General features: G+C 43.8%; 1 protein-coding gene across 7 annotated transcripts in view; it reads left to right on the top strand.

The window, feature by feature from the left end:
* SYTL5 (synaptotagmin like 5) overlaps positions 1-26,697 on the top strand; it is a 483,329-nt gene that overhangs the window by 444,333 nt on the left and 12,299 nt on the right. For all 7 annotated transcript variants that reach the window (XM_073667280.1, XM_073667286.1, XM_073667282.1 and 4 more), the window contains 4 exons: positions 10,442-10,603; positions 12,329-12,440; positions 15,364-15,493; positions 24,763-24,971. In XM_073667280.1, coding sequence (XP_073523381.1) covers positions 10,442-10,603; positions 12,329-12,440; positions 15,364-15,493; positions 24,763-24,971 — 613 coding nt within the window. The remainder of the gene's footprint in view (positions 1-10,441; positions 10,604-12,328; positions 12,441-15,363; positions 15,494-24,762; positions 24,972-26,697) is intronic.

The raw sequence follows: 26,697 nt of genomic DNA on the forward strand, positions 1-26,697 counted from the left end.
GTGGGCGTCCGCTGCATACATGGAGACGCCAAGAACTACCCAGTGGCCAGAGTGACAGTGGGAACAAACTGTGGTGCCAAATCCCACGAGGTCAGGGTGGTCAAGGACCTGATACATCCCGTCATATTGGGGCGCGATTTTTCTTTGTTCTGGGACTTGTGAGGGAAGGGAACTAAACTGAGTTGCGTGGACAAAAGCCAGAAATACCACCATTGAAGTCTGAAGTGGATGAGTTCCCCTTGTGTGTCCTTGTCGGCAACAAGGACAAGACTGTGACCGAGGAAGATGACCACCCTGAGTTAAAGGTGCCCTGGGAGAACTTTGTGTCAGCTCAAGCTCGGGACTTGACCTTGAAAGGGGTGTGGGACAATGTTACTGTTTGTAATGGGATTGCTCAGGAGCAGACACCAGGTACCCACACTTTGCAGTTGAGGGGGAATTATTATACCGGGTGGCCAAACTAAGAGGTGAAGATGTAGTGGAACAGCTGTTAGTTCCAGGGCTATACTGACGGAGGATATTAGATATGACCCACTCACATGTCCTGGGGGGACACCTGGGGGTTGAGAAAACCCATGAAAGGATAATGAGGAGGTTCTATTGGCCAGGATGTTACCGGGAGATCCTAAATTATTGTAGGTCCTGCCCCACCTGCCAGATAACCGCGCCCTCTTACCACTTCCGTAGTCCCTTAGTTTCACTACCTGTAATAGAGGTTTCCTTTGAGAGGATTGCCATGGACCTCATGGGTCCCTTAGTTAAATCGGCCTGAGGCCACCAATACATCCTGGTGGTCATGGACTATATGACCCAGTACCCCAAAGGGGTACCCCTAAAAAACTCGTCAAGTAAGAGTATAGCCTGGGAGCTGGTCCATATTTTTGCTCGGACAGGTCTGCCAAAAGAGATTTTGACAGACCAGGGAACTCCCTTCATGAGCAAAGTGATGAAGGAGCTATGTAGGGTCCTTCAGATTGTCCAGATACGGACCTCAGTTTACCACCCTCAGATGGACTAGCTGGTGGAACACTTTAACAAAACCTTAAAAGCGATGCTCAGGAAGGTCGTTGAAAAGGATGGGCGAGACTGGGACTATCTGCTTCCATTTCTACTTTTCTCCATCAGAGAAGTCCCTCAAGCCTGGTTTCTCTCCGTTGTATCTCCTGTATGGCCGGCATCCAAGAGGTCTCCTAGATATTGCCAAGGAAACCTTGGAGGCCGAGGTTACGCCCACCGGAGCATCATAGAACATGTCGCCCAGTTGCAGGAGAGAATGGCGAAAGTGATGCCCATCATGAAGTAACATCTCAACCAGGAGCAGGAAGCCCAGGCGAGGGTGTATAACCAGTCGACAAGGCTGAGAAATTTCCAGCCTGGGGATCATATTCTAGTTCTCATTCCCACCGTCTAAAGTAAATTCCTGGCCAAGTGGCAAGGTCCATATGAGGTGGTCGAAAAACTCAGTGAAGTGAACCACAGAGTCCACCAGCCTGGCCGAAAAAAGACGCATCAGGTGTGCCATGTGAACCTGCTTAAGTCTTGGCGAGATCGGGAGCCCGTGGGAGTTCCATTCTTGGGATCCACTCCCGAAGGCCAGGTCGAAGATGTCACAATGGCAGAGACTCTATCGCTGGCCAAGAAGCAACAATGTCGAGAACTGTTACAGCGGAATCCTGACCTGTTCTCAGAGTTGACGGGGCATACCCAGGTGGTAGAGTATGACATGCTAACAGAGCCGCATATAAGGGTGAACCTGAAACCCTACAGGATTCTTGAAGCACGCAGAGAGGTGATCTCAACCAAGGTAAAAAGGATGTTAGACCTCGGTGTGATAGAGGAGTCTAAGAGAGGAGGATGGTCGAGTCCCATCGTCATCATTCCAAAACCCAATGGGGAGTGGAGATTTTGTAACGACTACCGCCGGCTGAATGAGGTGTCCAAGTGTGACGCATACCCGTTACCCCGCGTCAACGAAGTCATCGAGAGGCTTGCACCGGCGAGGTATATCACCAGCCTTGACCTGACGAAGGGCTACTGGCAGATCTCCATGTCTCAGTCGGCCAAACAGAAGACGGCTTTCTCGACACCTGATGGATGTTTCCAATACACTCGGATGCTGTTCGGACTGCAGGGGGTCCCAGCCACCTTCCAGAGGGCTATGGATCGGATCCTAGCTGTTAGAACCCTCCTGTTTGTTTTTTCCATCTTGTGTTTTGCGGTCACGTGACCATCTGCCTTTATATTCCAGCTCCGCCCTTCTGGCTGTGCTGGACTTCAGTATTTGACTGTTTCTCTAGCCAGGTGCTTCTGTGCCTTTCTCTGTCAGTTCGCTTGGTCCTTCTGGACCTCTAGTACTTTTTTGTCAGTTTGTCTTTTTGTTTTCTGCAACTACTTTTCTGTTTAGGAGGTGTCCCATTTTTGTCCCAGTCCTTAGTTCTTTTAGGGACCCCTCCCTTAATGCTATAGGTCTTCGTTCAGACTAGCCGAGGACTAAGGCGGGTCTGTTCGCTAGGAACAGGCAGCCCGCTACATCGTAGGGATTCAGCTTAGTCTTACTGTAGGGACAGCTTTCCCCTATCTTTCCTTAGTTCATGTTGCAGACCATAACAATAAGTCCAGCCCAAAAAACTAAAAGGAAAGAAATTCGGGGATTAATATGGTTTCCGTCCAGGATTTGGCTCAACGCCTGCAGGGATTGTCTCTGGAGGTGGCCGAGCTTCAGCCACGCGTGAGTAGCTGTTCTGAAGCGCATTTTGTCGAATCCAAGGTAGGACTGCCTGATGTTTTTTTATGGTAAACCTTAAGTTTTTTTTTCTTTTAGAAATGCTTGTTTGTTATATTTTCGTTTGAGACCAAGGTCCTCTGGGAATGAATCACAACGCATTGGTTTTATTATGTCACTTTTGCGCAATGAACCAAAGGGGTGGGCCTTTTCTCTCCAACCTAATGATCCGTGTTTAAGGTCTGTTGAAAAAAAAATTTCTGCTATGGGGCTGTTATATGACGATCCTGATCGAATCTCATCTGCTGAGGCAGAACTCAGGCGTTTGAATCAGGGGTCAGGTGATGTTGAAAATTTTTGCACACACTTCAGGAGATGGGCCTCAGAAGTTAAATGGAATGATCCTGCGCTGAAATGTTTATTTCTTGCTGGTCTGAGTGAAAGGGTTAAGGATCTGCTAATTGCATTCCCTGCACCTGAGACTCTGCAGGATGCCATGCAATTAGCTGTTTGTGTGGACAGGAGGCTGAGGTGCAGGCTGAATGAGGTAAAGACTCCTGTAATGTCAGTTCCTAGTCCCCAGAAAATCTGCTCAGACGGCGGAGAACCGATGGAGGTTGGGGCGATGTCACTCCGCTCTCAGGAAAGAGACCGGAGGTTCGCCGAGGGATTGTGTCTTTATTGTGGTAAAGCTGACCATTTGATTAAGTATTGTGAGCGTCATTTAAGTAAAGAAAAAAAAAAGGTCAGTTACGCCCGTATAGCTTGTTTACGCTCTGCAGGAGTATTTCTTTCTGGGAGTACTACTTTGCAGGGAGATTTGATTGAATTTCAGGTATTTGTGGATTGTGGTTCAACACTTAATGTGATTGATAAAGGGTTTTTGGAAAACCTTAAATTGAAATCCAAACCTTTGTCATCACCTATTTCTGTGATTGCAATTGATAACACTCCCTTGAAATGTATTACTCACAAGGTTGCTGCATTTCCCCTCACTATCAATGGAGTTCACCAAGAAATTTTGGACTTGGTTGTTTTAGATAATTTACCCTCTCCAGTTGTTCTAGGATTGCCTTGGTTAAAACTGCACAATCCTTTAGTGGGCTGGTCTACTAATGTGATTAAGTCTTGGAGTCCGAAGAGCTATGATAAATGTTGTAATGGTCGCATTGCGACTGTGGAAAAGGGGAATTACCTGTATCTATTCAAGATTTTTGGAGGGTTTTTTCGGAGGAGGAGTCACAAGTTTTACCTCCTCATAGGGATTATGATTGCGCCATTGAGTTTGTTCCGGGAGCTACTCTTCCCAAGAGCCGCTTGTTTAATCTGACAATCCCTGAAAGAAAGGCCTTGGAGGAGTACATACAGACTAGCCTGGCTGCTGGTCACATTAGACCTTCTAAGTCGCCTGTGGCAGTTGGATTTTTCTTTGTTAAGAAAAAGGACGGGGGTTTACCACCATGTCTGGATTTTCGTGAAATTAATAAGATTACCGTACGCAATTCCTATCCATTGCCATTAATTCCTGACTTGTTTAACCAGTTAGTTGGGGCCAAGTGGTTCTCTAAAATTGATCTCTGGGGGGCATACAATTTGTTACGAGTGAAGGAGGGTGATGAATGGAAAACTGCTTTTAACACTCCGGTAGGTCATTTTGAGAATCTGGTGATGCCTTTTGGTCTTACCAATGCACCTGCATTTTTTCAGAACCTTATTAATGACATCCTGAGACCTTTGATTGGTAAGAATGTGGTTGTGTATTTGGATGACATTTTGATTTACTCACCAGATCTAGAGTCCCATTGGCCGAGTGTACGTGAAGTTTTGCAGTTATTGAGTGATAATTCACTCTTTGCTAAGCTGGAGAAATGTGAGTTCGCTGTGCAGAAAATTAGTTTTTTGGGCTACATTGTCTCCAGCGAGGGCTTTGAGATGGACCCTGTGAAGGTTCAGGCTGTGCAGGAATGGCCTAGGCCTATTGGTTTGAAATCTATACAGAGATTTTTGGGTTTTGCCAATTATTACAGGAAATTCATTAAGATTTTTTCTGTAATTGTTAAACCTCTAACCGATCTCACCAGGAAAGGTGCGAATACGGCCCAGTGGACTACTGAGGCCATTGAAGCGTTTGAGTATCTCAAAGAGAGGTTCAGTTCTGCCCCTATCCTTATGCAGCCTGATGAGACCAAGCCTTTTTTGGTCGAGGTCGATGCTTCATCGGTGGGGGTCGGAGCAGTTTTGTCTCAGGAGAACCAGGGTGGAGTACATCCTTGTGCCTTCTTTTCGAAAAAAATTTCGGAAACCGAACTGAATTATGATGTTGGAAATCGGGAGTTGCTGGCTATTAAACTCGCGTTTGAACATTGGCGTCATTTTTTGGAAGGCGCTAGATTTCCTATTCAGGTTTTCACAGATCATAAGAATTTGATCTCTCTGGATGCTGACAAGCGCTTGAATGCCCGTCAAGCTAGGTGGGCACTTTTTTTTTCTCAGTTTCATTTTTCTGTTACCTATATCCCTGGTACTAAGAATGTTAAAGCCGATGCTTTATCTCGCAGCTTCTCTCCTACGGTCGGTGCCGAGGAAGAGGAGAGCATTTTACAGAAAGGAGTTGTGGTGGCGGCATTGGACTCCGTTTTGGAGAATGGGATTCTGAAAGCTCAAGATGATGCTCCATCTAACACTCCCCATGGGAGGTTGTTCGTGCCTAGAGCCTTTAGGAGAGATTTGCTTGTGGAGTGTCATGAGTCTCGGTTGGCAGGTCATCCAGGAATTTCGGAGACTAAGAGACTTATCAGTCGCAGTTTTTGGTGGCCTTGATGGCAGAAGGAAGTCATCAAGTGGGTGCGTCAGTGTACTGTGTGTGCTAGGTCAAAGGCTTCATATACTCCTGCTGCGGGGTTTCTTTGCCCTCTGGAGGATCCTAGTGCGCCCTGGACGCATCTCACAATGGATTTTATTACTGATCTTCCTGTGTCCGAGGGTTTTACTGTCATCTGGGTGGTCGTGGACCATTTTAGTAAGATGTGTCATTTGGTTCCATTCAATAAGTTGCCCTGCGCCAAGACACTCGCTAAGGCGTTTGTTAAGGAGATTGTCAAGCTCCATGGCGTTCCCACGGATATTGTTTCTGATAGAGGACCTCAGTTTGTGGCTCGCTTTTGGCGTGCTTTTTGTGACAGGTTGGGAGTCCATTTGTCATTTTCGTCTGGTTATCATCCTGAGTCTAATGGACAGACTGAAAGGAAGAACCAGGATGTTGAACAGTTTTTGCGTTGTTTTGTGGCGGACAATCAAGAGGTGTGGTCTGAGTTTCTGCCTCTCGCAGAATTTGCTCTTAACAATCATACATCCTCCTCTGCTGGGTGTTCTCCTTTTTTTTGTTGTACTGGGAGACATCCGTCTTTTGGTTCGTTCTCCAAATTGGGGTCAGCGGTGCCGGAGGAGGAGAATTTTTCCGGTGATTTGGAGAGGGTTTGGACTAATGTACATTGCAACCTTCAAGAGGCTAACAAGAAGTCCAAGAAGTATTTTGACAGGAAACGTAAGGAGGTTTTGTTTACTGTGGGTGACATGGTTTGGTTGTGCTCGAAGAACCTGCGGTTGAGGATTCCCTCTAAAAAACTGGGTCCTAAGTTTGTGGGTCCATTTAAAGTGCTTCAGGTTGTTAACCCGACTGCTGTTAGGTTGGATGTCCCTACTTCCTGTAAGATTAATCCTGTGTTTCATGTTTTCTTGTTACAAAAGGCTGATGTATCTGATAGGGACGCCACTGTCACAGTTCCTCCTGTGGTGGAAGACGGCGAATATGAAATTTCTCGTATCTTGAATTCTAGATGGCATAGAGACAGATTACAGTATCTTGTCTCCTGGAAGGGTTTCGGTCCCGAAGACAACTCCTGGGTAAAGACGGATGATGTCTCTGCTCCTAGGCTTGTTAAAGCTTTCCACAGGAGGTTTCCGAATAGGCCTGGGCCTGGAGGATCCGGAGGATCCTCATAAAAGAGGTGGTACTGTTAGAACCCTCCTGTTTGTTTTTTCCATCTTGTGTTTTGCGGTCACGTGACCATCTGCCTTTATATTCCAGCTCTGCCCTTCTGGCTGTGCTGGACTTCAGTGTTTGACTGTTTCTCTAGCCAGGTGCTTCTGTGCCTTTCTCTGTCAGTTCGCTTGGTCCTTCTGGGACCTCTAGTACTTTTTTGTCAGTTTGTCTTTTTGTTTTCTGCAACTACTTTTCTGTTTAGGAGGTGTCCCATTTTGGCCTAGGAGCCGTACTCTCTCAAGAGATAAATGGGGAAGAACATCCTGCGAGAAAAATTACGCGATAGTAGAAAAAGTGGTTAGCCATAAAATGGGCCATAGATACACTGAGATACTATCTACTAGGCCGGAAGTTTAAACTGGTATCAGACCATGCCCCGTTGAGATGGTTGAGAGAAAAGAGAGAAAAAATGTCCGGCTAACTAGGTGGTTCCTAGCACTACAAGACTTTAATTTTCATGTAGAGCACAGGCCCGGGAAACTACATGGAAATGCTGATGTCCTCTCTAGAATTCCCTATCTGGTGGCTGAAGGTGCCCAAACCCCTGGCTTTGGGCAGAGGAAGGGAATATGTGACAAAGTCATTGGAGGGGGATACGTGTCTCTGAGACTTTTTGCTTCAGTGATGTAAAACATGGAGGTTTCTCCTGCACATTAGGTGCAGAGAGAGTTAATAGCCAGAATTACAAGGGCATGCTTTACCGGTGGATAGCTAAGTGCTGGGAGGGAAGCTATCCACCCTATCTCCACTCCAGGGCGTGGTTTAGGGGCTATAAAAAGCCAGCCTTTTGACTCAGGAGGTGGTCAGTATCTGGAGGCCAGCTCCAGAGAGAGGAGCGTGTATTTGTTCCTGCTAAACCTGAACCGTGTGGTTTTTGCTAAACCCGGAGTGGCCGGACCCTGGCTGGTGCATGGACTTTGCTGGACTCTTTTCTTATTTTGTTTGACGTTAGGCCGGATTGGCTGTGTTTGTTTTTCATGAACTTTACATTGGTTTATGCTGCTCAATAAACCAACTGAAAATTTAAAGAGACAGTGTTCCGTTTATACCTCCTACCTACAGTATGTAGTATTTGCATCCACATGCACATTCAGTCACTTTCCTGGTTAACCATATTATTTTACCATACTCGCAGTGTCTTTATGTAAAATTACATTTGTACCTACTCAATATTTTCTATATATTTTATGTACACTGTTGACCGTATGCAGCATGTCTCCCTTCGCACATTTGACATACGTCACTTTTACTAAACATGTGATATGCGCCCTTTTCCCTATATTTCTTTTACCCTCACACCTTGAGGGTGTACTACTCAATATACTTGACCAATCAAATATTATTTTTACACATTCATGTATTGTTCTGCTGACTTTTTTATCGGCTATCAGGTGTTTAGTTCTTTTAATCTTTCTGATTAATTTTTTCGGCATTCACATCCAAGACATATGTACATACTTACTGTATTTGACTCGCCCTCCCTGAGCGATGGGGTGGCAGGGTGGGATGTCGTCGTGGCCGTGACCCAGTCCGTGCCCAGGGCTGTCACATGAAAAATAATGGGCTTGTTGATGAGTGGTTATTCGACTATGCCACCTGTGGTTTCTGGTGAAGGCCACCAGCGCTGCGACAGTCCTCTGAGGCTGATATTCTGGCAGCTTGGTTGGAACTACTCCCCACAGGCGGAGTAGGCCTCAGGGCAGTGTCAGATGGACTGAGTGGAGGGATGGTGGGTGCAGGGCTGCGCGGGAATAACCAAGTGGAGACGGTAAATGAAGTCATCCAGGTTTTACTCACTTTAGTGAAGTAGCCGCTGCAAAGCTTCTCTCTGCCTCCCGCGGCGCCCTGCGGCCACCAGGAAGGGGGCTCAGCACTTCCCAGGTAGATCAGGAGCACCTGTCAAGACCCCGTCGGTGTGTTCCTCTCCTTCTCCCTCTCTTTCTCCTTCTCCTCCAGCTTGTTTCCCTCCCTGGGATCCACTAAGCTGCCGGGCTTTTCCATCAGTGACGTGAAGTACACAGTCAGATATCGGGGGCCGGTCACCCCTCTTGCAGCAGGAATCCCTCTGGCTTGGCCAGAGTGAGGAATACAGGTGGCGACTCCGCTCCGTCCGTATCTCCCTGGGATCCTTTTGCCTGTGGAGCCTATCTCCTCTGCTCCCCTCCAAGGCCTTCTTAGAACGGGACCCTGACCGGGCAGAGACAGTGGTTAACTCTGACCCGCTCCTCGTCTCAAGGCCTGAGAACGAGAACTGTGAATCTTCAGCCAGCTGCAGACCCTGACAGAAGACCACAACCAAAGGACCTTGAACTCAAGATGGCCGTAGATTATATATGTTGCTATAAGTGCTTCCTGTAAGTGTGTCCTCCACCCTCACCCACTACATGGTTCCCCCTATCTTTGGTCCCCCCCTCATCTCCTCTCTCCCGGAACGGGGCTGCACCCTGGTGCATTTAGGCCTCCTGCAGGGCAGGAGTGGTGTAGTGTTGAGTGTGAAGTAGGGTCCTGGGTGATGCTCCATTCTTACCTGGAAGAGGAGATACCACACCTCTATCTGAGGTGCAGTACCCCTGTGGCGACTGAACCCTCAGGGGCGCCACATTTTCATACACTTACCTGCTGCAGATCCACCAAACAGATAGTAAGCAAACTTGAAGATGAAAGTGGATATAAAAACCCGTGTTGCCGAGGATCCAATGTACCATAGGAAACCAGTTGTGGTATGGATGCGGTTTTATTTGTCAACACGTTTTGAGGTGATCATACCTCTTCTTCAGGACAGTCACAATGAACTGTGGTTTGTCCTGATGAAGAGGTATGATCACCTCGAAACGCGCTGACAAATAAAACCGAATCCATGCCACATCTGGTTTCCTATCGCATTTTGGATCCTTAGCAACACGGGTTTTATGTCCGCTTTAGTCTCCAAATTTGCAGACTCCTCTAACCGGGAAGTAACTTTCTCTGCCAAAAACTCTTCCCATCTGCAGAGATGGCTAAGTATTAACTCTTCTGAGCCCTGCATCTACACTGTTACTTTCACTTTCCCAACACAAGTGCACAGAGGGAAATTAATCATATATTAAACAATTGCATCAAACATCAACATATGGGAAATGCAGCAATATAACATGTCAGCTCTATTAGGTATCGGTCTTTAGGAGAATGTTTCTTCTATTTCCACATTTACAGAGGCAGGGCTAAAAGTGTTGTCTTGTAGAAAAAAAAATGCTTTGCACAGTGATACATGAAAGGTAGCAGGGACCCAGTGACAGAGGGCCCGGGAAATAGCAGGACCCATAGGTAACTTCAACTTCTGTATCCACTATACTTATTTCTTTAATTGTATCAATGCCTGGACAGTGTAAAACATGATATAAGTGACCAAAATGTCCATGTATTTATCCATTTGGGATGTGTTGGACACAGCAGATTCTTCACTCAATTGAGTTTTAGATTTTTGGATAATCTTTTTAATATTAGTATATCAACATTGGTTAACTTTTAAAAAATCAAGATTGATTCATTCTGGATGGCAGACTATCACTGATGCATGAAAGTAATTTTATCTTACATGTAATATTATGTTTTTCTGCTATGGAAGGTGATTGTTTATATCATATTTCTTCTCCAGTCCCCACACCAACTTGTTTTTTTTCTCTTCTTCTCCATTTCAGTATGTAATCAGTCATACACAGTTAGAAACTAGAACTTTACAACTGTCTGTCTGGCATAATGACCGATTTGGGCGTAACAGTTTCTTGGGAGAAGTGAATATTCCCCTTGATACATGGAATTTTGAAAATCAAGAAGATGAATGTTTTACTTTGCAACCCAAGGTGAGTGATTTGTTTCTTTTTACAATAGGTATATAGTCTATGCTGGTATGCAGATAGTGTGTAAGTGTGTATGCAGCTTTGATCCCACAACCTGCCTCAATCATGGATTCCTTTTCTGCTGAGTAAGCCATGCGACATCAACACAAAGCTGGGCCTACTAATCAGAAGATTTCTAACATGTGTTCTATCGGTGTGTTTCATAGCATGTACATGTTCTATTTAGTGTTTTTCACTGATAGGACATGTACCCATCATAGTCAATGGGGATGCTCACATACTTGTCTTTTTGTATCATGAACCCCCAAAAAACAAATCCCCAAACATCCAGTTTTGATCAACATTTTCAGATTCATGGGTCCGTGAAACATTTGGAAAGTACTCCGATGGCATCATAGTTGCATCCTAGTTCTGTTTTTCACTAACTGCTTGCTACGAGAAGATTGAGAAGCCTCCGTCATTTTTTTTATTTTTGCATATGAGAAAAAGTGATCAAACGTTGATGGTAAAAACTGACACTGACCATACACTGATAAAAATGTGATTCAGCCATTGATGGAATTCAGTTCTTTTTTATGTGTAAAAAACAAAATGGACGTCTTAATGAGGCCTTAGGTTTTATGGATAATAGAAAACATAGGTTTCTTTTGCCAAGTCCCCATTTCCTTCAAAATGTTTTCCTTTGTAATTAATGATTGATCCTTCCATTCAAGTTGCAAAACTAACTTCAGATTTTTCTACATATTAAAAATAGAACTCTTTAAATAAGGCGGCAGACATACCACCACCTGCTCTAGGTTTAATTATAGAGGAGTCAATCTGTGGAATATTTGCCAGTGAATGTGAAATAATATAGGAGATAAATTAAATGAGCCTTGAAATCTCCTGACAGGTATTGACAGATGGACTGGAATAATTTGCTCTTATTTACTTCTTGCTTTATATAAATATATTGCAGTTAAACCCTATGTCTCATAGGTGCTCCTGAAAGCGGATAATTCTTCAGAACGTCACCATGTTTCTTTATGTATTATTTACCAATGTTTCTTTGAGCTAGAAGTGAATGCACTTCTGTTTTGGAGGTCCCTTGACTTATATAATAGGGAATTACTAAAAATGTGTAACTTAGTTCTATAAAACTTCCAAGCCAAAGGTGTATACTTTTAACACTTTTAACGAGCTAAACACACATTGGGGCTCCAATGTGGATGGTTGGTGAGAGAGATGTGCAGCATTTTTCCTAAACCACTATATAAATCAAAAGTCATTTGGAGAGTTCTGGAGCTTTTTCATTGCTCAGCAAATTAAAGCAAGTATGTCAAAACTACCTGCAGGTGTAAGACATGCTAGTCCTTTACGATTATTTACATGGAGGCAATCTTTCATATCATTTCCAACTGTAGACAATGACGTAACTTGAAGCTTGTGGGCCATAATGCGGAATCTTAAACAGGTCCCCCAACTTTCTAGGGTCTTTAACAGAATTGGCCTTCATCCATGTGTCAAAGGGATTTTTTGGCTCCCTTGTACTTTTATCAACTCTTACTTTAAAACTTCTACTTTGATTTTAAGCTTGCTTTACATTAGAAGCATGCTTTCTTTTGGTGTCCTCAACAACTGGAAATATCGTTAAGTTTTGTTTTATTGATTTTATATATGTTATATATATTTTAAACATTTACATGATAAGTGCAAAGTATAATTTTTTCTTTGTTTTTTTTTGTTAAGATGGATTCATCATCAGAAGGTACTCTGCAATATAAAGGAGAAATTGTTATTGGCTTACATTATATTCCTCCTGAAAAGAACTTGACTCTTCCACTGGAACCAATATCAACAGGTAAAGTGTAGAAAACTACTATATAGGGTATATCTAAAGGAATTATCTTTGCAAGTCTAAGCCTCTTATGCTGAAAAGAGAATTGAATCAAAGAAATTATAAGGCTGGATTGACATGTGCTATTGTTGCTGCAATTTTGCTAAAAATTGCTGTGACTCCCTTCCTATGGCTATCACATCCTCCCTTTTCCAACCAACCTATGATTACCAGATCCTCCGTATTCGAAAACTTTTCCCACCAAACTATAGACAAGACAAAACTACACAAAACCTGGTCATGATGGTAATCTATGGATGCAACAAGCTCATGTACCAAAGCAGAAAAAAGTACTGTAAATCAGCAGCTATATCAAATGGCTGTGCTCACAGACAATTGCAAAAAGGCACATTTTATTTATGCAAGAAAAATGTGCCTATCAGCTCCTGACTCCCTCTTTACACTACAAAAAAATACCATTTGATATACTCCCTTTCTGTATGTAAATGAGAGTGGTCCGGTCCGATGGGCATTCTTGCTGCAGCGTCTGTCCCTCCTCTCTGCTCCTAATCGCGTCCTCCTGCTTCAATTGATGTGATGCGTTATCCACAAAGGGAACCGAGAGCTCGCGCCTGCACAGTATGCTCGCAGGATCACACAAGTGCACTCTGCTCTGCCCTACTGTGCATGTAGGCATAGACCTGTCAATCCAGGGGAGCGAGCGAGGAGAAGCCGTCAGGGACCCACCTCTCTGACTATTTTCCAACGTGTCTCATTGCCTGGCAGCTATTAAATCATGTTCTTCTCTGAAACGCCACGACATTTCACAGCCGTTTATACCTGGCTGAATTAATAGCCAGTGTCTGATACATGCTGCCTACAGATTGGGAAGCATGTATGAGCTGACAGGTTTACTTTAAAAAATATATATGTGTTTAGTGCTAAATACAACACAGACAGCACAATCATGATTAGTGATACCAGTTGCATACGTCTATAAAAAGTAGAGACAGTGCGTCCTAGGGCAAAACATTTGTAATGAGGTAAGCTAAAATATATCCTGTTGCCCCCCAGGGCTTAAATTGTTGTGTTCAAAACATAACATCTCATGAAACTTTCAGAAATGATGTGGAACTTGGCACTGTTGTCCTCTCTGCTGGCACCAATTTGGTCTGGATAGGAATTCCGAATCAAAACGAGAAAAATCAGGGTGACAATTGCAGCGCTAAATTCACTCAAATGATTGGTAAATTCTCTTTATCAAAGTGTCTACGCATTTCGGGGTCTCATCTATGTGCACAGTAATTATCACCCTGATTTTTCTCGTTTTGATTCGCAATCATGATTAGTGACACAATTTCCCCTATCCTCTCTACATTAAAGTATTATTTTCAAATTTGCAAGTTTCTGCCCATTGCTGGGACCACCACAATCCTAACAAAAGGGCTTTTCTAAGCCCCCATCTTGAATGTAGCGGCATGTACAAACTTGACCACTGAACCGTTTATTCTCTGTGGGACTGAGAAAGCTGAATTCTGCAGAATAGTTTGGGTGTCTCAGGAACCACAGGAATCAGCATGTTATCCCCTATCCTGAGGAGAGGAGTTAGTATTTTTGTGAAAACCCCTTTAAATATCACTTTTATTCACACAATCTATCATCAGGTAAGTATGAAAGTAACAATGTGCAGTCAAGCATAAGTACATACAATATATAATGAAACATCAACAATAGATCCTACCCAAAGATACATCATAAGGAAAGTGCTAACGTGAACAAATGATACCATGTAAGAGGAAGTAAGACTCATCAAGGAGAAGGATTTCAGGCCTCCCCATGTGTATCGCCACTCAAGTGGTTTCCTCAGGGGTAGGTGAACCAACTGCTCAAATGTTATCCTATGCAAAAGTCCATTTATGGTGAAGACAGATTTTCATGTTTTGTTCAGGTTTTTAATGTTAAAAAAAAACACTCATTAAATATTAAAAAGACTGGATGTATGCACAGCAATGTCAAAACGACTGGCTATGCATATATTCCATTTTTTAACTTCTGTTCACCACTTCATTCTCTGAAAGCCAAGAAGCATCTAAAAGAAGTGAACTGACTATTCTTCAGGCAACGCTTGCTTGGATGCCACCACTGTGTTATATGTAAAATTTAGAAAAATCTGCTAGCGGCAAAGCTGCAGCAAAAACAAGAAAAAACATGACAAGGACGACGTCTTCTGCTTCAAAAACTATGCAGTTACACTGTTGTCTATGAGATGCAGCGTGCACATACTCTTTGGTAGACGCAGTTTCCATAGATCGAACCAGGAGTGGATTTAAAAAGAGGAGCAGTAGCTTATTTTTATGCTTTCTTTGTCTTTATGATCCACACTTGATTTTGGTTTAAACTTTGCCTGAACAAAACCTGACTGTGTGGCCTCACCCTCTGTATGTGGCCACACAGTGCAGTTTTGATGCAGTTTTTACATACACAAACATGGTTTTGAACTATTGTTTTTCACATGTGTGAGACAAATTTAATAGACCAATTTTATTAATGTGGACCCCTATTGGTAATGTGCCTGCTAAACAATATGCAGTCAAAAATGCAAAACCATGCTTGTTTATGCAAAAACTGCATGCAGGGGGCCTTAGGGTGAGACCACATGCATCAGCTAGTGAAATGCAGCTGAAACTTCACCCACTGTGATAGCCAATTGGGGCAAAATGTTGTTTCACAATGATGTGTCCATTGCGCCAGCAGCAGATGGGCAGAGTTTAGGCCAATCAGTAGCTGCAATGTGTGGTTTCACCCGAAGAGGTTGTTGGTAATAAAAAATCCCACTAGTGAATAGAAATGTTCCCGACTTCTAATAGAAATTATCAGCTCTTTACATTTTTGGCTAATACAGTACAATCTAAATATCTTTCTAAATTATAATTTTCCAATTTAACAGGAAAGAAAAGTTTCAGAAGGTCAAAGAAAGTCCCTATGCCGACAGGGGGAATACTTGAAGTACTTGTTAAGGAGGCCAAGAATTTAACTGCTGTGAAATCAGGGGGAACTTCAGACACATTTGTTAAAGGGTAAGGTTTCTATTCAGATTGATATGTTCAAAGTTTGCAACCTGTGGCCCCTGACTATTGTGAGCAGCTTGCTAAAAGTTTTAGTATCATAAAACCTAGAAAGCCACAACGTGCACACCACTGCTCTACTCCTTTGGTCGCAGTCTTATAACAGATAATGTTGGTTTAATATACACTGCTCAAAAAAATAAAGGTAACACTCAAATAACACATCCTAGATCTGAATGAATGAAATATTCTCATTGAATACTTTGTTCTGTACAAAGTTGAATGTGCTGACAACAAAATCACACAAAAATCATCAATGGAAATCAAATTAATTAACCAATGGAGGCCTGGATTTGGAGTCCCCCCCAAAATTAAAGTGGAAAAACACACTACAGGCTGATCCAACTTTGATGTAATGTCCTTAAAACAAGTCAAAATGAGGCTCAGTATTGTGTGTGGCCTCCACGTGACTGTATGACCCCCCTACAACGCCTGGGCATGCTCCTGATGAGGTTGCGGATGATCTCCTGTGGGATCTCCTCCAGGATGGCCCATCAATGCGAGCTGTGGCAAGAAGGTTTGCTGTGTCTGTCAGCGTAGTGTCCAGAGGCTGGAGGCGCTACCAGGAGACAGGCCAGTACACCAGGAGACGTGGAGGGGGCCGTAGGAGGGCAACAACCCAGCAGCAGGACCGCTACCTCCGCCTTTGTGCAAGTGTAGCAGAGGGGAGAGAGCCTTTAAGAGAACTTTTATATGATGTTTCAAAGATGGAGAGAGACTGCTATCTGCTGGCCAGACACAGTCAAGCGGAACCAAGATACACAAGAGAAGTTGAAGAGAGAGCAGATTTAGATGCTGGACCCGATCAGGTGACTTCCAGGAAGGAGTTCCTGGAGATAAGAGGCCAGCGCGCCAAGCCTGAGCAGTTTTTGGCGCCAAGCAGCAGAGAGGAGGAGACGTGTTCTCTGCGTGCTGAGAAGCCCCGTGTGGCAGGCCTAAACCAGAGGTCTGTGAGGTGCCACAGCCAGGCACCGGTGGAAGAGCTCCAGATCCCTCACAGATGTGACCCGAGTGCTGTGCCTGCTGAGGAGACTCGGAGCCTGCTTGCGGTGCTGAGTGAGTTTGCGGAACCCGACGTCGCCCGCCGACAGACGAGGTCTGGACCCCCCTACCCAAGGCTTGAGAGATTGCCTCCAACAGCAAAGAAGAGAGGAGTTGAGAGACTGCTGAGCCAGGAAAGTCATGCCAGTGAAAGCAGAGGAGCTGCATACGTGAACAGGGCCGTCACTTCTACTGTTCACTCACGGTACCGGGGCCAATTGGGTTTAGGTACTCAGGTTGGGAGGGGAACGGTTGGGGTTAAAGGAGCTCAACGTGATCTAATTGAATTTGTCCGGAAAAGACTTTCGGCCTAGCGGGAATAACCGGTGACCCCCGCTAGCGCCATATGCAGAGTTAAAGAACTCACGTGGTGTCTCCCATGACTGAGGGCACCACATTACTTTGAGAAACTTCGTATCTTGCTAATATTTCAAATTACTGTTCATTACCCTTGTTGCCAATCCCTTGTTCAGAATACCTGTTATATATATATATATATATATATATATATATATATTTATATATATATAAACTGTTTATATTCATCTCTGACTGTTCTCGCCTTGTGTCTCTGTGCGTTGCATTCCGGCACCTGCATTACATTTGGCGTAGTCGGCAGGATGCAACATTCAGACGCAGAGATGACGGAGCAGCCTGTGACTGGGTCCGGCCGGAGCCATATACCCCTGGGGGCTATGCTCAGCCATCTTCCCAAGTTCACGGGGGATGGCATGTCACTGTGGGACTGGGTAGAAAGACTGAGAAGTATGCTATGTATGTATCCCTTTGATCCCCTAGCCCAGGCGGAACTGGCCCTCCTAACCCTTGATGGAGAGGCCTGGCAGACTGTGATGTACCGCCCACCTGGGGACCGTGACACCGTGGACACAGTGATAAAAATTCTAGAGAACATGCACGGTGACACCACAGATCTGGGACACTTGCGCCTACGGTTGTTTCAGGGGGTCCAAGGGGAAAATGAGACCATAAATCAGTATGTTAATGCATTGCAGGAAGTGACGGCCCTATCACTAAGAAGGCTTGAGATGGGAACCGAGGACTGGGACCATTAGATGAAGTGTTGCGTGACCAACTGATTGCTGGCTTGAAAGACCCTTCCCTGAGGCAGATCTTAAAGGAGCGGCTGCGTTTGAGCCCTGATCTGGGCTTCCTGGAGGTAAGGGCTGAAGCTAGAGTCCTGGAGAAAGAAGTTCCTGTTCTCAAAGCCACAGTTAGAAGTCATGAGGCAATTGCCCCTGAATTCACTAGCAAAGAGCCTGATTGGGTACGGGAAATACGTCAGGAAATTCGAGATATTCGGGGTGAGTTGAACGCTATCAGAAAGACCCCTGCTGCCCCCTTGCCGATGGACCGTACCGCCCAACGCGGACGGAGACCAGAGCGAGAAAGATGTTCCTACCAGGCCCCAGCATGGCATGTACCCGACCTATCGGTAGAACGAGGACCAGAGTGTTGGACCTGCGGCAGTAGGGGGCATATCTCCAAAGACTGTCCAAACCGAGAAAGGAGGAGGAGGGGACAGCCGTTAAACTAAAATGCCCCACGGTTGTGGAGCATACCGTGGGGTCTTGAGCTTCAGAGAGTGGAAGAGGGAGCTCTGAAGACATTGTCTCCGAGAGGCCCATTATCTGGGCTGAATTTAATGGGCAGTGGATCCGCTGTCTAATGGACAAGTGACCACTATGCCTGAGACGTATTTCCAAAGTCACTTTCCTGAAGTTGCTCGTTCCTGGCGGGAACCCACTCTCAAACTGGTGGCGGCTAATCAACTACCAATCCCAGTAGCGGGAATAGTATGGATGTCTGTCCGGGCATGTGGAAAAGACCTCGGTCGGAAAGGGATCGTACTGACCACAGGGCCCGGAGGCGATGGGCCCATTGTAACCCTGGGCATGAATGTGCTGAAGGAGGTCGGACAGTTCCTGGCTGAGGGCTGTGACAAAAACAACTGGAACCGCGCCACTCGAGACCCAGCTAACAAGAGAGTATTCCAGCATCTCGTGCGGGTCAGCCAAATTCAAAAAATTGCCCGCTACCTCTCAGTACCTTGGTAAGGTATTGATACCACCTGAAGCCACAATGACACTGTCAGTGGGACAGACTGTACTCACATTACCGGTGCTGGCACATGTGTCCTTAGAAGGTGTGGACATTCAAATTGAACCAATGGAGGGAGAGGAAGCGTCCTCTGGACTCCTGGTTGCTCGGACCCTGGCCACCGTGTGGCAGGGTCGAGTGCCCGTGCTTTGCATCAATCTAAGTGGCACGAGTTTACAGTTGTTGCCCCGACAAGAGGTGGCGCGAGTGTGTATAATGCCAGAGGCCCTTAACAGAGCTGACGCTATAGGGCTGGCACCTGTGGAAGGAGAGCCATGGACCCTGGAGGTGTCCCTCAACAGCCAGGAGAATGGAAGAGAACCCTTGGCTGGGCGCCACCTCTTGGAGAAAATGGAGGCTAATCTTACTGAGTTTTCTGTTGGACAAGTAAGGTAGATCGAACAACTTCTACAGCGATATCAGGGAGTGTTTGCACAACATGAAGACGATTTTGAGTGCACTCGGGACATTCAGCACGAAATACCCACCAGAAATACTGCTCCCATCCGAGAGAGATATCGGCAGATCCCGCCTCAAATGTACCAGGAGGTGAAAGAGCTGTTGGCCCACATGTTCCGGAACGGCATGATCCGCGAAAGTCAGAGTCCTTGGGTGGCTCCTATCGTGCTGGTCTGGAAGAAGGATGGTACCCTGAGATTCTGTGTAGACTATCGGAAGCTTGAATGCCTGTACAGTACGGGACTCCTATCCACTCCCCCGAATTGAAGAGTCTCTATCTGCGCTAGGAAGCGCCAAGTTCTTCTCTTCCTTCGACCTGGCCAGTGGCTATTGGCAGGTCTCAGTAGCTGAGAAGGATCGTCCGAAGACAGCTTTTGTTCTCCCTATGGGCCTATTTGAGTTCAATCGGATGCCATTCGGGCTAACAAATGTGCTGGGAACCTTCCAAAGACTGATGGAGAGATGCTTGGGGGACCTCAACTTTGAAGCCACTTTAATATATATGGATGATATAAGACTCGGAGCCTGCTTGCGGTGCTGAGTGAGTTTGCGGAACCCGACGTCGCCCGCCGACAGATGAGGTCTGGATCCCCCTACCCAAGGCTTGAGAGATTGCCTCCAACAGCAAAGAAGAGAGGAGTTGAGAGACTGCTGAGCCAGGAAAGTCACGCCAGTGAAAGCAGAGGAGCAGCATACGTGAACAGGGCCGTCACTTCTACTGTTCACTCACGGTACCGGGGCCAATTGGGTTTAGGTACTCAGGTTGGGAGGGGAACGGTTGGGGTTAAAGGAGCTCAACGTGATCTAATTGAATTTGTCCGGAAAAGACTTTCGGCCTAGCGGGAATAACCGGTGACCTCCGCTAGGGCCATATGCAGAGTTAAAGAACTCACGTGGTGTCTCCCATGACTGAGGGCACCACATTATTTTGAGAGACTTTGTATCTTGCTAATATTTCAAATTATTGTTCATTACCCTTGCTGCCAATCCCTTGTTCAGAATACCTGTTATATATACACTGTGTGCAGAATTATTAGGCAAGTGAGTATTTTGATCACATGATACTTTTTATACATATTGTCCTACTCCAAGCTGCATAGGCTTGAGAGCCAACTGCCAATTAAGTAAATCTGGTGATGTGCATCTCTGTAATGAGGAGGGGTGTTGACTAATGACATCAACACCCTATATAAGGTGTGCTTAATTATTAGGCAACTTCCTTTCCTTTGGCAAAATGGGTCAGAAGAGAGATTTGATGGGCTCTGAAAAGTCCAAAATTGTGAGATGTCTTGCAGAGGGATTTCCAAACTTTTGAAGTGTGATCACCAAACAATCAAGCGTTTCATGGCAAATCGCAAACAAGGTCGCAAGAAGCGTGTTGGCCAAAAAAGGCGCAAAATAACTGCCCATGAATTGAGGAAAATCAAGCGTGAAGCTGCCAAGATGCCGTTCGCCACCAGTTTTGCCATATTTCAGAGCTGCAACGTTACTGGAGTATCAAAAAGCACAAGGTGTGCGATACTCAGGGATATGGTCAAGGTAAGGAAGGCTGAAAAACGACCACCTTTGAACAAGAAACATAAGATAAAACGTCAAGAATGGGACAAGAAATATCTTAAGACTGATTTTTCAAAGGTTTTATGGACTGATGAAATGAGAGTGACTCTTGATGGGCCAGAGACTGGATCAGTAAAGGGCAGAGAGCTCCACTCCGACTCAGATGCCAGCAAGGTGGAGGTGAGGTACTGGTATGGGCTGGTATCATCAAAGATAAACTTGTGGGACCTTTTCGGGTTGAGGATGGAGTGAAGCTCAACTCCCAGACCTACTGCCAGTTTCTGGAAGACAACTTCTTCAAGCAGTGGTACAGGAAGAAGTCGGTATCGTTCAAGAAAAACATGATTTTCATGCAGGACAATGCTCCATCACATGCATCCAACTACTCCACAGCGTGGCTGGCCAGTAAAGGTCTAAAAGAAGAAAAAATAATGACATGGCCCCCTTGTTCACCTGATCTGAACCCCATAAAGAACCTGTGGTCCATCATAAAATGTGAGATCTACAAGGAGGGAAAACAGTACACCTCTCGAAACAGTGTCTGGGAGGCTGTGGTGGCTGCTGCATGCAATGTTGATCGAAAACAGATCAAGCAACTGACAGAATCTATGGATGGAAGGCTATTGAGTGTCATCATAAAGAAAGGTGGCTATATTGATCACTAATTTTTTTTGTTTTTGTTTTTGCATGTCAGAAATGTTTATTTCTAAATTTTGTGCACTGATATTGGTTTATCTGGTGAAAATAAACAAGTGAGATGGGATTATATTTGGTTTTTGTTAAGTTGCCTAATAATTCTGCACAGTAATAGTTACCTGCACAAACAGATATCCTCCTAAGATAGCCAAATCTAAAAAAAAAACACTCCAACTTCCAAAAATATTAAGCTTGGATATTTGAGTCTTTTGGGTTGATTGAGAACATAGTTGTTGATCAATAATAAAAATAATCCTCTAAAATACAACTTGCCTAATAATTCTGCACACAGTGTATATATAAACTGTTTATATTCATCTCTGACTGGGACGGCTTGTATACTTTTTTTGATCAAAAATAGTTCACTAAGTACCCTATATTTATTATGCAATTTTGCTTTACATTTATATATAATTATGGTAGGGTATGAGATATATTTTTGTCTTGCTTCTTTTTTGCTAGTGTGAACATGCCTCTGTTTCTTGTATGTCTGCCATCTTAGACCTCAGCTCACATTGTCTGGTTTTTTGACTTGTTTGCATTCTGTGCAATTTAAGGGTGTGGCATGCCCTTTGTTGAGCTGATTGGTATATATGTAGCTTACCACGGGCCTAGGTGGTCTGGAGTTGGGACCCGGTCCTATTTGTCTACCCTTTTATATGCATTACTTCAACTTTGATATACAGTAAGGTTTTTAATATAGGCAGTATAGGTACCGTCCCAATTTAGGGTCACCTTGCCGCTGGTGGGACGGCTTGTATACTTTTTTTGATCAAAAATAGTTCACTAAGTACCCTATATTTATTATCCAATTTTGCTTTACATTTATATATAATTATGGTAGGGTATGAGATATATTTTTGTCTTGCTTCTTTTTTGCTAGTGTGAACATGCCTCTGTTTCTTGTATGTCTGCCATCTTAGACCTCAGTTCACATTGTCTGGTTTTTTGACTTGTTTGCATTCTGTGCAATTTAAGGGTGTGGCATGCCCTTTGTTGAGCTGATTGGTATATATGTAGCTTACCACGGGCCTAGGTGGTCTGGAGTTGGGACCCGGTCCTATTTGTCTACCCTTTTATATGCATTACTTCAACTTTGATATACAGTAAGGTTTTTAATATAGGCAGTATAGGTACCGTCCCAATTTAGGGTCACCTTGCCGCTGGTGGGACGGCTTGTATACTTTTTTTGATCAAAAATAGTTCACTAAGTACCCTATATTTATTATGCAATTTTGCTTTACATTTATATATAATTATGGTAGGGTATGAGATATATTTTTGTCTTGCTTCTTTTTTGCTAGTGTGAACATGCCTCTGTTTCTTGTATGTCTGCCATCTTAGACCTCAGTTCACATTGTCTGGTAAGATGAAGGCATTGAAACTATGGACTGGCCCGCCCGTTCCCCAGACCTGAATCCAATTGAGCACATCTGGGACATCATGTCTCGCTCCATCCACCAATGTCACGTTGCACCACAGACTGTCCAGGAGTTGACGGATGCTTTATTCCAGGTCTGGGAGGAGATCCCACAGGAGACCATCCGCAACCTCATCAGGAGCATGCCCAGGCGTTGTAGGGAGGTCATACAGGCACGTGGAGGCCACACACAATACTGAGCCTCATTTTGACTTGCTTTAAGGACATTACATCAAAGTTGGATCAGCCTGTAGTGTGTTTTTCCATTTTAATTTTGGGGGTGACTCCAAATCCAGGCTTCCATTGGTTAATAAATTTGATTTCCACTGATGATTTTTGTGTGATTTTGTTGTCAGCACATTCAACTTTGTACAAAACAAAGTATTCAATGAGAATATTTCATTCATTCAGATCTAGGATGTGTTATTTGAGTGTTCCCTTTATTTTTTTGAGCAGTGTATATATACTCCCATCAACATGATTTAGATGGCTTTTTTTCTTATTTGCAGATTTTTATTGTTTAATATTATTTATTAATGTTCTTATTCTATTATCGAATCATATTGACAACCATGGCTGTAAAATCCACATGTGAAAAGACAAAGTTTCTTGGAAAATCTTCTTAGCCAAGGTGCACTGCACATTTTGTCTGTGGACTACGCCTACAGTATACATCAGGAACTTTTCCCAATGTATACTCTAATGTTGACATAGGCTCCCATTCCCCACATGGAGGCCAAAAGTGTATTCTTTCGAGTCTCCATTTGGCCGCTTGCATACTGTTTGTTTAACTGTATAGGAAAGTGCAGCAAATATGCTTCCCTATACAGGAGGACACTGCAAAGAAACATATACTATGTAGTATGCATTTCTTTACAACGGGTCCCTATGGTGGTCAGATACCTCAGCATCCATTCTGATGGTGGCCAATATTGGGCGCATACCTCTTGACCGTATGCATCCAGCAATGGTCACGAACGTAGTGTGTACCTAGTCTAAAACTGGTTTCTTTTCAAAGATGGAGATATCAAATCCCATTAATAAGTATATTTACTTATGGATTTTGCGCATGTTTTGCAGTGTCGTAAAACCTATGACTCTGCTGCAAGATTACCCATCCCCTTCTAAAATTTCAGGCATTCATTTGACTGAATTAACACATTTGTGTTAAAAAGGACAGCACACAGATGTCATATGGATGTCATCCATGTGCTATTCGGTGACATCATGGACCCAATCATTGAAAAGGTTGAGTTCGGTTCATAAGTCAGACCAAATGCAGACACGACTATGTTTCTATTGTTTTGTGTGAACAGGGCCATATAATGTAATATGTCCGTGTACTACAGAAATAGAGAGAACTTCGGCACAACAGTTACAATGAAAAAATGAATTTATTATTAGACCCAAATGAAAAACAGATAGTAATAACCAACATTTCGGCCTGTCATGGCCTTTCCCAAGGTATATCTGTAAATGGATGGAGTCCAAGGACGTGGGAATGCAGTGCAGAAAGTGTGTATTATCCATTAAAAACCAGATTGCACATAAATACTAAAGTGTGAATGAGGCCTTCTCTTCCTCCCCATATGGTGGATGGATATACAGTGTATGAATAACATAACCAGTGTCATATTATAGATATACATTTGTGTTTCACAATCCAAGCATGGACCGCAATGTATTCACTGGCTGCTTTATGGGCATATATGAGACTGTTGAGGAGTTCAGATCAGGAGATCTTGTGCCATTCCATGCATCATGGTCCACAGATATGTGAAATTGGCCTAAAACCGTATTATACTTCTGAATGTTGACATCTCGATGAGTCTTACGTATTTAAAGAAGTTCATTATGTTACTTTTTCTTTGTTGTGATGTATATTTTGATTTTGTGATAGAAATATAAGGAGCTAAGTTTCTTTCCTCAGATATCTGCTACCAGATAACAACAAATCCACTAAGCACAAAACTCCCATAATTAAAAAGTCTGTGAACCCTCAATGGAACCATACATTCTCCTTCACCAGCCTTCAGCCCAGTGACCTACAGAATGTCTGCCTGGAGCTTTCAGTGTGGGATAAGGAATCCTTATCAAGCAACATATTTTTGGGTGGAGTTTGTCTAGGCTGTGGCAGTGGTAAGTACTAACTCAATAGTACTAATGTTCTCTAAGTACTAGGGCTCCTTTAGACGTCAGTTTTTCTCCTACGAGTGCTATCCTAGTTTTTCACAGATAGAACTCGTACCTGTGTTAGTCAACAGGGTAGTTCACATGTCTGATTATTTTCCTCGGACCAAGTGACTCACACAAAAGCACGGAGACTTGTACAATATTGATCTGAGTGTCGGATCAAACTCGCCAATGCAAGTATATGTGTCCATGAAAAAATTGGACAACACTCGGATGCCATGCGTGTGCTTTCCATTTTTCACGGACTGTGAGGAGAAGCTCAAGAATCCTCCATCAGTTGTGTCTTCATTCGAGAAAATCTGATGAAGCTCTGACCAAACTTTGAAATTGACGCTGACCAAACTCTGGTGCAAATCTGATCCAAAACACTGATGAAACTGAGATCTTTTTTTTTGCGTAGGAGAAAAATCACTGACGTCTGAATGAGCCCTAAGAAGTGAGTATCAAGAATTCATAGTGCCGACTGCAAAGAAAAATGAGTTGGGCTTCACCATCTAATGGCAGGAAACTAGAACAGCAGCAAAAGTAGCAATAATTAAAAGTATTAATAAAAGCACCATATATCAGACAGCCCACATATTACTTCTACATGGCAGAGAAGCTAACAAGATGATATTCCCTACAAAAAGATGCAATGTTCTTGCACCTGAGTGGAAGGCTTGGTTCACACTGCCAATTGTTTCCACATCAAACTTTATGCCTCTCTAATTCAATCATTGATCCAGCTAAATAATGCAGCAATGAAAAATCTTGGTTAATTAAAAATGTATATCTACTCCCATATAAAAACTCATTCAGAATGTAGAGGTTCACTTTCACCGGGCACCACTGAAATAAATCTCATGCTTTCTGAGGCAATGGACCTTCTCTAGTGGTTTGCCATAAAGCTTTGAAGTCTGTATGAGAGTTATCGGCTGATGTAAAATTTTCAATGAATGAAATTGAGTTGAATTTCCCTAATTGGCTCAAATATATTTCACTTCGTGTTGCATTATGATTGCTAAGACATAACTTTTATTAAAGGAAAGAAGCAGAGACCCTAATTCTGTCACTTACTGGGCTGCTTGCTGTCGTTTTGAGAAAATCATAACCAGCTGGAGATTATCACTAGAGGACTACAGCCAGTTAGTACTTAATATTCATGAGATGTGTACGAACCCACCCCCTACACTGATTGGCAGCTTTCTGCCTATGTACAGTGCACACAGAAAGCTGTCAATCAGTGGTGTGGGTGGCATTATACAGAGCTCAGCATTCAGAGAACTACAGCAACTAGTAAAGTAAATGATACATCGCTGCAATCAGAGTCTCTGCCACTACATCATGCTGCTTTCAGATGGGTTAGCAAAAACCTAATGACAGATTCCCTTTAAGTAAATCCAATGCAAATAACAAGCTAAGTAAAGAACTACAAAATGTGCAGCTCAAGCAAATATGCAGAGAGGTGCACACATGGTTACATTATAAAAACAGGTAAATAATTTGATCATAAACTTTCAACTGTTTGATGAATCATAGCAGCACCGAATGATGAACCCCGTAGGGATTTTGAATAGGGCGGATAAGTTGCAATAATTTAATTTAGCTACTCTCTTCTGTATCAGTGGTAGCTCTTCTCTGTCAGATATTTCTCCTCACTTTACTATCGTAGAGAAGGGAAAATTAATAATTA

This window comes from Phyllobates terribilis, unplaced genomic scaffold (assembly GCF_046119375.1).
Source record: "Phyllobates terribilis strain yellow unplaced genomic scaffold, ASM4611937v1 Scaffold_2__4_contigs__length_985480577, whole genome shotgun sequence".
Taxonomy (NCBI): Eukaryota; Metazoa; Chordata; class Amphibia; order Anura; family Dendrobatidae; genus Phyllobates; species Phyllobates terribilis.